The sequence below is a fragment of the Coffea arabica genome, chromosome 5e (genome assembly GCF_036785885.1).
Source record: "Coffea arabica cultivar ET-39 chromosome 5e, Coffea Arabica ET-39 HiFi, whole genome shotgun sequence".
NCBI lineage: Eukaryota > Viridiplantae > Streptophyta > Magnoliopsida > Gentianales > Rubiaceae > Coffea > Coffea arabica.
This window is the reverse complement of record NC_092318.1, coordinates 33,579,478-33,592,400: the sequence shown is the minus strand read 5'-3', so window position 1 is coordinate 33,592,400 and position 12,923 is coordinate 33,579,478. Positions and strand designations below refer to the sequence as shown.

Below are 12,923 nucleotides of genomic sequence, written 5' to 3'. Positions count from 1 at the left end.
CTATTGTCTTTATTATTTTAAAAGTGTACTTTCTACATTTTTGAGATGTTGTAATTTTTTACCTTTCATTTTTAGTATACTATTATGTTTGCATATGTTTTATGAGAATAAAATCCTTAAACTTGTTGTGGTCAAAGAGGGGTTTTGAATTTCAATCGCATAAATAGAAGCTTTTTTTGGAATGTGGAATGATGTGGAGTTTATTTTTAGCTTTGGGTACAAGTGATGGTAGCATGTGTTTTGGTATGTTTACGAAAATCTCCTTATGTTTGTACATTTAAAGCATTTGTTTATTGCGACATTTAGGTATACTTAGAATGTGAGATTATTTTATAATCGTTTTTGCATTGGGTACGAGTCTTTTTTTTTTTTTTTGTCAAACGGCAGTGTATGGGTACAAGTCATACAAGTTTATGTATTGGTGTAATTACTTAAATGGTGTTACAGACACATTTACTTGAAGTGTGGTATTTATTGTGCAATTGAAATGAGGACAGGTTGTTGTAATCTCATCGCTTGAAGATATTCAATTGCCTGAAACATATTCAATTGTCTTTGCCATTTACACCTCAATTAAACTGAACAAAATGTGGGTATGTTAATGAATTTATGCCTCAGCATCGGTTATGGTTGTTTGAATGTCTTCTCCTTCACATTCTTTGAATTTTTCCTTTTGACTTCCTAGATTGGGCTATTTTTGCTGCCTTTATACTCTACATTCCAAAATGGTTTTCAGGCGAAGCTATTCTTGGTGGTTCAACTTAAGGTAAGTTTTGTTCCTTAATTTTATTGTTTATGTGGGTGGTTTTGGTGGTGTGTAGCGTTGGGTGACTGCTTCTATCGCAAAATTTGAAAATCTCGTTGCGTAATTTAGCTATAATATTATGATTTTCCACATATTTGGTTGGTCTGTGTAATTTGACTGGTGCCGTTACAATGTAATAGGTTTTGAGCAAATGCAAGAAAAAAGTTTTTCTCGGGGGGAAGGGGGTATCTGGAATAAGGTAAGCCTAAAAAGCACCTTACTTAATTCAATTATGGTGTGTTTTCTACTGCATGCAATAAGTGATTCATATATGGAATTCATTTTGATAGTGAAGCATTGTGAATTGGTAGGTTATATGGTATACTGTTGATTTGAATTTGAATTGTTTAGCCACTGATTAATTAATAGAATAAACACCTTCTATGCCATTCATATTGGTAGCATTTCACATGTACCTTCTAATTAAACAAAGGTAATCGAAATGGTTTGATTTCCTTTGGCAATAATGAATTTGTAGAAAGTCCTTCAAGCAAACAACTTCAATGAATGTTTTATTATATTATAGAACAATGAATGCTTTCTTATACAGATAAACAAAACTAAAATTGCTACAAAAAACTAAAAAGATGAACCAAAAAGAAACCAAAAATATGCTAAACAAAACCTCACATTATACAAGAATGAGTGTGGTTTTGAATTTTAACCCCAAGAACAAACATATAGCTAATGAAATTGCTTGTAATCCATGAAATGTAAATTGAATAATAATATGAAGAAAGGGAAACTTAAATGACTTTTTTACAGATGGTATTATCCTTATTGATCAACAGGTTGATTAACATTTTATCCCCAAGAACAGACATATAGCTAATAAAATTACCTATAATCTATGAAATGCAAGTTGAATAATAATCTAAGAAAGGGAGGCTTAGATGGCCTTTGCAGACAATCTATTATTGAAACTTATGCTATGAAATATTATTGTTTATTGTAATATCCCACTCTTATCTTCATTCATTTACTCGCCTACCAGCTTAAAAACTTTCGAACCTCCACAAAATAACAATACAACCACCGACAAATAACTAACCTTTTTTCTGCAAACCCCCTTCACAGGGTGGGGATGCCAACCCCCTGATTTATTAATACAAAGAAAGTAAAAGATGTAATGAGTTGAAGATAATCTCACAACTATCTAGAGTACTAATAATAAGAACTGCTCCTTAACGTACTGAAGGCACACAGACAAAAACTCCCTAGAATCTAAATGCACCGATGCTCTTCAATGTTTTAAAAACCGGACCGTTAATTGAACCGGTGAAGTGAAAGGGTCAAGGTTCAACCGGTCGGACCAGTTCAACCTCGATTCAATGAATTTTTTAAAAAATTATTTATATAAATATATATATGTACAAAATAAGACATGTAATGGATTAATTTAATACTTTATATGATGAAAGGTTTACTATTTTTTAATAACTTGGATTTTTTAAAAATAAATTTTTAAAATTATAAGTTAAAACAAATAAATTTCATCTCAATTTCAATTATCTAAATCCAATCCAAAAATATCACAATATTTTGAAATTATACAAAATTCACGTCTATGAGAATTTAGATATTGTGAACTTAAATTTAATTTACGTTTTAGAGATTGCAATTTAAAAAAGGAAGTTTGGAGTTCGAAAGAAGTCAAGAAAATCGAAAATAGAAATGTAAACTTGATAAGAAACAAAAAATGAGATAAAAGTGAGTGGTTGTAACATTAAATAATTTGGGTTAAAAAAATAATTCTTTTTTAACTTTTTTCAATTTAATGGACAAAAACAAAATTAAAAGATGGAAGAAAACATCAATAAATTAAAAATAAAGAGGTTTGATTAAAAAGGGAGTGACAAAAAAAAAAGAGAATAGAGAGAGAGAGAGAGTTGAAAATTAAAAAGAAAGAGCCATGAGAGATTGAGATTTTGTAAGAAAAATAGAAAAAAGAAATATGAGTGTTTGCTTTATATAAATAAGTTATCAAAAAAAACTAATAAGATGTGATGGTGCAACAGTTAATACATTGGTCTTCTATTACAAAGGTCTTGAGTTCGAATCTTGATAGGTGCATTTTGCAAAAAAAAAAAGAAAAAAAAGAAAAAAAAAAAGAGGAAGGTTGAAAACCGGTTCAATAGTGGTTCAATTGCGGCTTTTACGGTTCGACCGGTTCTTGACCGATTTTCTGACAAAGTCAACTATGGCATTGAACCGGACCGGTGCCATGGCCGGTTCGTGGTTCAACTGGTCGAACCGGCCGGTCCGGTCCGGTTTTCAAAACATTGATGCTCTTACAATTCCAGGAAGTTGCTGAAAAGATGTGTAATAGAAGTCAGACAACAACCGCAAATTTGCCAGCCTATCCAATGAAGAACTGGCCTTTAGAAAAATATGTGACATTGAAGAAGACAAGGAAGCTAACAAAAACCTTATCCATCGCAACATATTACATAAAGGCCCCTTCGACATCCTCCCTGAATGAATCAAATGAACCGAAACTTTTGAATCAACTTCAACTAGCAATTGGTGCATTTGAAGTCTTTGACACAATTGAAGACCATAAAGCAACCCAAAATCCCTCTCTCCAAATTCCTTGTAAAAAGCAAATATTAATCGACCATCATAATCTCTAAGAAGACCACCCCCATAGGCATGCCATTGAACAACACTTGCATCAGTATTCAATTTAAAAGACTGAGCTAGAGGTCTTTTTCACGAAACCGCTACATTGCGCCTTCTCCGTATGGAGCGAACTGCCAAGCCAGCCCATGGATCATCAAGGTCACCCTTAAAATGTGTCTCCGGAAAACTCTAGCCTTTCCCAACTACTCTACAAATTGTTCAACCATCCAAATGACATTGCAAGCCTCAAATCTCACCCCATCAAAAAGAGCTTTATTCCTTGCCTTCCACAAAAACCATAGCACTAGTATCAGAACCACCACCCTAATGTGAGAAGCATAGCTGAATGACCAATAAAATAGCGTTTGCTAGTGGCCAGTCTAAAAGCCAATGATCATTCCAAAAATTAACAAACCCTCTACCTACGTACTATCTAATCTTGCTTTCAGCCCTCTCCCTAATATTCTCTAGCCGCCGCCAAGATAAGGGAGGTCTATGCAATTGAACTATAGAAGGGTGAGTCCTTTTAATGTATTTAGCATGCATAAATTCTACCTAGATAGAATCCATTTTTCTCAATCTTCACCATAACTTACAAGCAAAAGCAAAACTCATATCTTCAAAGAAGCGAAAGCCAAGACCTCCTTCTTCAGTAGAATAACAAAGTTTCTCCCACGCAGCCCAGTAAATACCTTTAATATTAGCCGACTTATCCCACAAGAAAGAATTACACATTTTCCCCAATTTTATGAATCTTGCCTTGAGAGGCTGGAGTACTTGCAATAAATACATAGGAATTGAACTAAGCACACGTCTAAGCAGCACCAACTTACCCCAAGGAGACAATAGCTTCACACTCCAATGAATCAATCTTTCCCTCATTCTAGCAACAATTGAATCAAACAAGATGCAGGTAGCTCGACCCCTAGCGATAGGTGCGCCCAAATAGATAAAAGGGAAACCTTACTACTGGAAATGTAAATTCGATACCACTAATGCACATTGTTCATTCGACGCCCGCTTAGAGATCAGGAATGAACTCTTATTTGCATTAATTCTTTGCTCGGAATCAGACTGGTAACGCTCAAACAAGCAGACCATCACCTCCAGACACTTATTCGAGCATCTAGCAAAAATCAAATATCATTTGTGAAGGCCAGGTAGGGAATTCGAGTCCTAGAAGACACAAAATATCTATTCTCCTCTTGGCAAAATAATCTTTGTAACCCCGGTCCTAAGAATTCAGCTACCAACAAAACAAAGCTGAAGAGAGTGGGTCACCTTGATGAACACCTCTTGAAGATTTAAATTAGCCCGTAGGAGAACCATTAATCAAAACTGAGAATCAATTATTCGACAAAGTTCTGAAAATTAAATCTATGACCCACTCTGCAAAACCAAATTGTCTCATCATAAAAAGTAAGAAATTCCACTCCACCCTATCATATGCTTTTTCCATATCTAACTTTAACATTAAATTCGGACACCCAACCTCCTATCTAAATCCAATGCCGATTCTTGCGCCAGTAGGATACTATCAACTATACCCCTTCTTGGAACTAAGTCGGACTGCCAAGGAGAAATTAGTTTGGGAGGCAATGAGTTAAGCCAAATAGCCAAAATTTTCGAAATAAATTTAGAGCTGAAATTACAGAGGATAATAGGTCTAAACTCTCTCCATTGAGACGCCCCAGAAACCTTTGGAAAAAGAATTAACATAGCATTGGAGAATCCCCTTAGTTGCTGGGCCCCCTTAAAGAACTCCTGAATAGCTTGTAACAAATTATCATGAATGATAGACCAATACCCTTGATAAAAACTTGCTCCAAATCCATCCGTTCCAGCAGCACTTTTCGCAGACATCAAGAAAGCCATATCCTTCAACTCTTCCAACGTTGGCATTCTAACAAACAACTAATTTAAAATTCTCTTTAACTACATGTACCAAACACCCTGCGTATCCTAATGATAAAAATAAAAATAGAAACAAAACTAGAAGGAGGGAAAAGTGCTAAAAATGTTTTTTCTAAACTAGACTTTGTTAAATTATGGGTAAAATTGTCACTAATACGTGATATTTTCCTTTCCTTTTTTTCCTTCCATAATCCAATGATATCCATCTTCAATATTTTCTTTGTTTCACTTTCATATTTAATCTAAACAAGATTGATGAAATCACTTTCCTTTACATTTTTTCCTTACCATTCTTTTCCACTAGAGTCCTTTTCTTCCCTTCTCTCCCCTTTCAATCCAAACAGTGCCTCAGTCAGCCCACACAATTGGCAAAATTCCCGCATAAACCCTTTGCACAGCCTTCGCTAACAACTTAAAACCTTTTCACTCGACGGCCACTACCCAGCAAAGCCGGTCGCCCTTCTCAGGCCCTTTCTTCTTCTGTCCCTCCCAATTGCTGTTCTTTCAACGGTTTTTTCAGGAGACAGGTTTGGCATAAATACAGGTAATTAGATTAGTTTCTGATTGTTTCTGGTGTAATTTTCTTTCATTGATTTTTTCCAATTGGATTTCACTTTTCATTATCTTTGGGATGTTGTTGGGGAATTGATTGGCATTGTCTTTGCATAAATTTTTGAGTAATGAAACGGGTTGCCACACCCGGCATCAACCTCTCGGACTCGTTCTCGCCTTCTCGGAACAGCCCGTCCAAGTCACTGAACCAGGGTTGCACCCCTTGCTTTTTTAATTTAGAAAAAAATGATTTATTACTCTAGACAGTGATAAACATTCGTCAGCACTTTTCTTTGACTCTCTCTGAAGCTTTTGCATGTACTAAGAGTTCATTGAGTATAAAATTACAAGGATAACTACTTGTATGAATGTCATTTATTCAGAAGTTAGTGGTTTGGTAGAGTTTTGCAATACCTTCGTGTTTTACTTGCTTCATTACATACTGGACCTGCTTTCTCTGAATTTTACTGGTTAATTTTGGCCTGATAAAGTGAACTTTGGTATAATTATCTACTAACGTTGTTCTCAATGTTGCTTGAAATAAGAGTTTGGAAGAATGTAATGTAGGAGCTGCACATTGAACTATTAGATGGAGAAGTTTTAATTCTCTGGGAAGCATTGCATGATACTAATGATGCGTAAGAGTTGATCCAAAACTATTTGCATCTCTTGCGCAGTTGAAAGAGCTAGTGATGGTTACTGCACATGGACTGCCTCGAGGTTTTCCTTATCGACTTATCTATAATCAGCGGAGTCTTTGGTAACTGACTGCTTACTCTTGAAATTCGTTATTGGAGAGCTTTGTCCTGTTTGTGATCTGTAGTTGAATTCAATGTCATTTTCGCAAGTCACTGGAGGAATCTTTATGGAGTGAATTTCCAAAATAAGGAGTAGATTGATAATCTATTTTTCAAGTCACTACCACCAAAAACCATCATTCACCATTTTTTTTAAACTTCTTTTGATACCAATATTTGTTATTCTTTTGGGAGTGAATAGATAAATTATTTGGTCGTATTCGAATAAGTAAATTGTTTCTACCATTTCTTAATGTGACTTTATTTATTTTACAGTATTTTTTTCAGTGCTAATAAAAATTGCTTATGTTGCTGTTGGAGTTATGCTCTGTGAGTATTCATTTTTTATATCTATACTGTTAACAGAGTTTTTCTCGAATTTCAAGTTGGGATTGTTTTATCAAGTTTTTGATAAATGCAAAACCACTTATATGTTTTGTGACATAGGCAAACATTGCTAGGTTGTCAAATTTTGACATGCAGTTTGTATAGATGTGGTTAGAGATGGTTTTGTGACTCTACTAAGAAACTTAATACATGTCTGTTTTATCTAGTATGTGCATACTAGAGATAAGAGCTATTTGGAATGATAAAGGTAGTGGAATTTCTTTCTTAAGCCTCCTTTACAATGATCAAGGAGTAAATTGTAACTTGATGAACTCCCAAGCCTTCTGCAGCTCAGGTTTACATGCACACAATTTAATTGATCTGGTATTCTTTGAATTTAATTTTGGAATGGTAATGTTATCCACTATAACTGAAACCTGGAAGAATGATAAGCTAAAATAACCTGAGGTCCTTTGCTGCATTTCTGACGAGTTGAGAAGAGTGTATTCAGTTGTCTTAATAGCAGATCTTGACTGTTTTGGTATGCTATTCCTTATGTGCCTTATTCTATTTTGCATGTTTTCCTGTTGTTTTTTTATTCTCCAGTTGTACTTGCCGTGTGCGAGTTTCCCATTTTGAGGTTTATTATTTTTTTAATTAGGGTAAAAAGAAGACGGAGGAAAAGCATATTGCGTCCTTGTTCAGCGGAGAAACTTCTAAGTCATTCTACAAAAGAGCTTGAACCAGAGAAAGAATATGAACATGCTGTGAGCAAAGGTGAGGAAAGGAAGAAAGACATGGCAAAAGCCAGAAAAGAGGAGACAAAAGCTGGTGACTCTGAGGATGTACTTCCAGGGATTCCACCAGTTCCTTCGAGCAACCACCCAAAGTCTGGTGTAGCATTTGTTCTTGAAAAAGCTTCACTTGTGCCTGCTTATGTCGGAAGGGTAGATGAGGATAATACTCTTCAACTTTTGCATTCTCTAAATATTTATTTTGTTTTTGCTTTCTTCAATTTGTTCAAAGGGTATTACATAATTAGGCTCGATGCTTTCATACTTGTATTTTGATGCATGATTAAATTTCAAGCTGGTTTCTCTTTTTATTTTCCCTCAGACATACGAGATATTGAATCCAGACAAGCATGCTGATTTTTTAAGAAAGAAGAACATGAATCCTTATGATTACAGACCTGATATTGTCCATGAGGTAATTTTCGTACTTGATGAATGCTATGATCTAGACATAGTTGTTGAATTTGGAAATTTACCTTGAAGATATTACTTGCGGAGTGTTTAGCAGTTTTGTGGCTTTTCATCTGTTAAATTCTTTCTTGCTGAAGATGATACTGTGAATATCTCAAGGAAATTCCTTTGTATCCGTTATCAATTTGCTCATGTTTTTTTTTATGGAATTTTTATATTTGATTTTTATAAACTCTGATGTCTCAGTTTAGACAAAAATGATCTCGATCTGCTCTTTGCTTGCTCACTTTACTCTGTTCATGTGCTAGACATACACCTGTATCTTTTCTTTCTTAAGATTATGAGTTGTGTAATTGAGGGTTGAGAGAATTATTTTCTTTATTTGTTTGTGAGATTCTAGTCTGACTATAAAAATGCATCTCTGTTTCTTTGTATTATAGGCTGGTGTCATTGAAGTAGACACAAGTTAATAACTTGAAGTTGCATCTAGGTAATCAAATATGTGATCCGTAATTATACAGTTGAATGTAACCTCAGAAACTTAGTGTTTCCCATTCCTTTGATGGATCATCTTTCTTTGGCTTTAGTTTCTTGGTCAAGTTGGCTAGATTTTCCTTTTAATCTTATGATAATCAATTTGTAATTAAACTTTGTTGTAAATTAAACCACTATATATGGAAAGTCAATGATCTTGTGTTGTTTTTGGTCCTTTTTCTACCAAGTTTAAGGCAGGCTAACCATCCTCTAGATGGTTCATTTTTGTTTCTTTTTCTGCAAATGATATTCGATGTATTTCCTGCATTTAGATTGTACTTGTGAGTTGAAATCAGTTTGAGATTCAACATCCAAAGTAGAAGATGTGTATGAAATCTTTTTCCAAATTTTGTTTGTTGTTTTTCTTCAGAAGCATTCTTGAAGGTAATTAAAAAATTATGAGCTCTTTATTCTTCACAGTCTCTGCTTATGATTGATCAGTCTCGGCAGATTTAGAGGTAGGTATAATTTCTACTTAAAGTTGTAAATGTTATAAATGTCATAATGATCTATATTTGTATACATAGAGAGAGGCATAAAAACAAGTTTATATAATATATTAGCATATACACCAATAGCGACAATTGTATATTCACTATCTCTTTCTCTCTCTCCATACATGTACATATACATGTACATGCATTATATATATGTGTGTGGGTGTGTGTGCGTGTGCTGGTGTGCTGGTGTGCATATTTCTTTATGTCTGTCATCCATGTTCTATTTTTCACTTTAGTAACTTATAAATGACCAAGTTCCCTGCATAAAATCTCAGGGCCTTGCTGATTTAGTTAATATTGTAGTATTTGGTCTTTTACCAACCAAAATTTCAGTAAGGGTTTTTTACGAGAGTTACAGTGCTAAGCCCTCATTCTGAGTCATAGCTTCCTCTATGTTTCCGGTTAAAGATGATCCATTCTTTACCATTACTCAGTTTTCAATCCCTGGCTGTTTCATGTCTTATAGATGTAGTCTAAATCTTGCTGTCATGGTAATAAGTAGCGAGGCATATTTTCGGTTTACCTAACCTTTATTTAAGTAATGGAGCATGGAGGCAAAGGATAACCAAATAAATTAGTTATTTCTCTATAGAATTCATTTATTATCGTTTTACTTCTTAATTCAGGAGAAGTTCTCTTCCTTTTGTGTGTTCCTTTGACAATATTCTTTAATTTGCATTGCCATTTTCTATGAAGTTTCCAGGTTTTAAAAATTCTGGCATTATAAAATCTATTAAGCATGGGAATTTGAAATCTATTTAAACATGATTACAAATTCTATGGTTTTCCATGATCCTTACATACCTTTCTATGTGGCTTTCCTGAAATCTCTCAGCTTAATGATGTCAAAGAAAGAATATTAAATTACTTCTACTATGAGCTCATTTTTCTCTGGAATTTGTCGTGTATTTTGAATGCTGAGACCCTTAGATTGGAGAAAAGGGTCCTAGGGTAAGGAAAAATAGAAAGCGTAACTGACTGAGTTGACTAGGACTTTGGAGATAAAGATAAGAAGGAAAAGCATTTTGGACAGGCCTACTTCATTACACTTGACTTTGACAAAGTTCTCTCTCTCTCTCTCTCTCTGTGTCGTTGTGGTTTGGTACTAAGTTATTTTGTGTAATCTATAGGGTTTTCATTGGGTTATCTGCCTAATCCGAGTTTCATAGTCTTCATAAAGACCAAAGCTTAAAAATGAATTAGAATTTTGTGTGTGTGTGAGTGTGTTTTTTTTTTGGTGCTTCTACCTAAAGTAGTAGCCAGTAGGTAAAGAGAAAAGATAGGGGTGTGCATATCCAACAGCATTAAGAATGCATTCATCCACTTGCAATGTCTCCTTTGTAGGTCATTTTAGAAGTGAAAAGATTCCTGTTCTTTACTGACTTAAATACATTATAAATGCATCTGACATCTTGTGTATTGTTGGCCTTTCCATTTGTTTATGGTTGTATAAATGAACATCCATCTGAGGGAGTAGTATTCGGTATTTTGTTGACATCTTGTGTATTGTTGGCCTTTCCATTTGTTTATGGTTGTATAAATGAACATCCATCTGAGGGAGTAGTATTCGGTATTTTGTTACTTTTTGGCTGCTTCCATGCTTTCATGTTTTCCCATGTTCCATTAATAATTTGCGTTGCAGGTGATTCTTATCTTTTTTGTATAGCATTTAAATCAAGGAGCCTTCTTGAGCAGAATGCAGAGGGGTCTATATGCTGAGACCGACATCTTTGTGAATAGCTTTGGGCCTTGAGCCCTCCATAGGGCCAAAAATAAAATAAAACAAAAAGAAAGAGGAAAAAAGTGCAAAGTACAGCAGCCTGGTTTATATGTGAAAGACATAGAGTAGTAAAATCTATTGATTTTGTATCTGGATTTTCTAAGTTCTCTGCATGGAATGTTTTCCTTGTTTCTTGTTCTGCCTATGAATGCTTGTATAGTCTCGTCATACCTTGTTTCCATATGACCGTGTGTGAAGGATCTATAATGTTCTATCTCCCAATGATCCCATTGTGGCAATAAAGTGCTATGTATCAGTCTGTTCTTGCTTGAGCCCATGTTTTTTTCTCTTTTATTCAAAATCATGCTCACCTTGACCATCTGTTTTGCTACATCTTGTATCTCCAGATTCTCGTTGATATACTGGGCAGCCGACTTAATATGGCTGGTATGGTTCAGGCTGTGTTTGTTAAAACTGATCTAGGGCATCTTATCAAAATCAAGCCACATGTACGCATACCACCGACATTGGGCAAATTTTGTGCTATGATGTGTGAGTCTTCTATATTGTTTTATGTTTATTATATGTGCCCTTTTCACCTACCTACTCTCATTCTACTCATTTGCATTCCCCATATCACTTTAATAAATGATACAGCCCAGTTGTTGCAGAAGTTTAGTATCAAAGCTAGGGGTGGGGGTGAGAAACTAATGCAGTTGATTGACAACCCTTTGGTCAAGCATTTGCCTGTTAATTCTCGAATAATAGGTAATCTGTTGAATTTGCTCATTTTATGGAAAATGCATCTTTCTTTTGTTTATTTGACAATGTAGAAAAGTTTTATGGTTCAGGGCTTTCTGTTAGTTCACCAAAGGCTGTAAGGTTGCGGGACTATGTTGATGATGTGGGCAATGATTGCACTCCTGTATTTGTGGTACGGCTTTAGGTCTCCTCGGATTAATTGTCTTAATTAGATTTACTATTGTTTTTTCTGGTAGGCCACTTCTAAAATTTTGAAAACTTCCCAACAGATTGGTGCCATGGCTCATGGGAAAATTAATAGTGACTACACAGATGATCTTATATCAGGTACTGTTTTTATATGCACCTACATGCTTGAAAATACACATTTCCTGTGAGTAAAATGGCTTTGCGTATGATTGGCCTTTTTTCTTTATATGTTAATATCTTGTCTGGATTTTGTACTTGTAGTTTCTGCATTCCTTTGAGTGCAGGTGTCTGTGTGAGACGTATATGCTACGAATTGGAGAGGAAATGGAGGATCTTATGAAGTTTTTGCTAACAAGAATGCTCATTGATTTTTCTACACTTGTCTGATATTTGGTTCCAATATGTATGTGAAAGTAGGGGTAATTCTCGCTGTGAACCTTAGTAGCTCACCAGACAAGGCAGAAGTTTCTGAAAGTTCAGTTATTGACACAATTTTCCTCTTTAATATCACATTATGATAAGGTATTTATCAGCTATTACAGTATTTGAACTGACTCAGGTTTTGGAACTTTTGGTTGTGTATTCTTGCTTCATTTAATCCAGGATTTTTTTATCCATCTCTAGCTCTAATTACTTACTATTCATTCATTCACCTTTTCAGTTTGTCTGTTGCTTCTTGGTATTGGCAGTAAGGTGAACCTAATGAGTGAACTGCATCCTTATTTTCATTGACAATTTTAGGGGACCCCATACACTTCTAAATTCTAATGCACTTTTAAGAATTCTTGTGGGTCCGAGTATTTTATTGTCTCAGTAATTTACGTTTGCTACATATAAAAGAATAATTAGTCAATGTTGTGAATATCTTAGGATAGAGTCCTTTTTTTTTCGAATCACGAGTATGACATTGTTACAATTGGTTCTATATTGGGAGAAAGGGGACGGGGACGGGGACGGGGACGGGGACGGGGATGGAGATATTGAATCTATTGAGAG

The 12,923-nt window shown here is 34.9% G+C and overlaps 1 protein-coding gene across 2 annotated transcripts; it reads left to right on the top strand.

Moving 5' to 3' along the window:
• The first annotated feature begins 5,629 nt into the window (after positions 1 to 5,629).
• LOC113743689 (uncharacterized) lies at positions 5,630 to 12,481 on the top strand. 2 transcript variants are annotated; one of them, XM_027271741.2, is made up of 9 exons: positions 5,630 to 5,885; positions 6,571 to 6,653; positions 7,679 to 7,964; positions 8,134 to 8,226; positions 11,384 to 11,528; positions 11,634 to 11,744; positions 11,828 to 11,910; positions 12,008 to 12,065; positions 12,212 to 12,481. In XM_027271741.2, exons 2-9 carry the CDS (start codon positions 6,586 to 6,588, stop codon positions 12,265 to 12,267), a joined length of 900 nt encoding a protein of 299 aa, XP_027127542.1. In that variant the 5' UTR covers positions 5,630 to 5,885; positions 6,571 to 6,585; the 3' UTR covers positions 12,268 to 12,481. The 2 variants fall into 2 exon arrangements, with proteins under 2 accessions (XP_027127542.1, XP_027127543.1); XM_027271742.2 differs by having other exon boundaries at positions 5,631 to 5,885; positions 12,189 to 12,481.
• The last annotated feature ends 442 nt before the right edge of the window (positions 12,482 to 12,923 follow it).

Excerpts from the sequence above, each read along its gene's own strand:
- LOC113743689 (XM_027271741.2), top strand. The coding sequence starts at position 6,586 with ATGGTTACTGCACATGGACTGCCTCGAGGTTTTCCTTATCGACTTATC. Across the intron at positions 11,911-12,007 it reads ATTGCACTCCTGTATTTGTG|ATTGGTGCCATGGCTCATGG; the intron begins GTACGGCTTTAG and ends ACTTCCCAACAG. Across the intron at positions 12,066-12,211 it reads CACAGATGATCTTATATCAG|GTGTCTGTGTGAGACGTATA; the intron begins GTACTGTTTTTA and ends CTTTGAGTGCAG.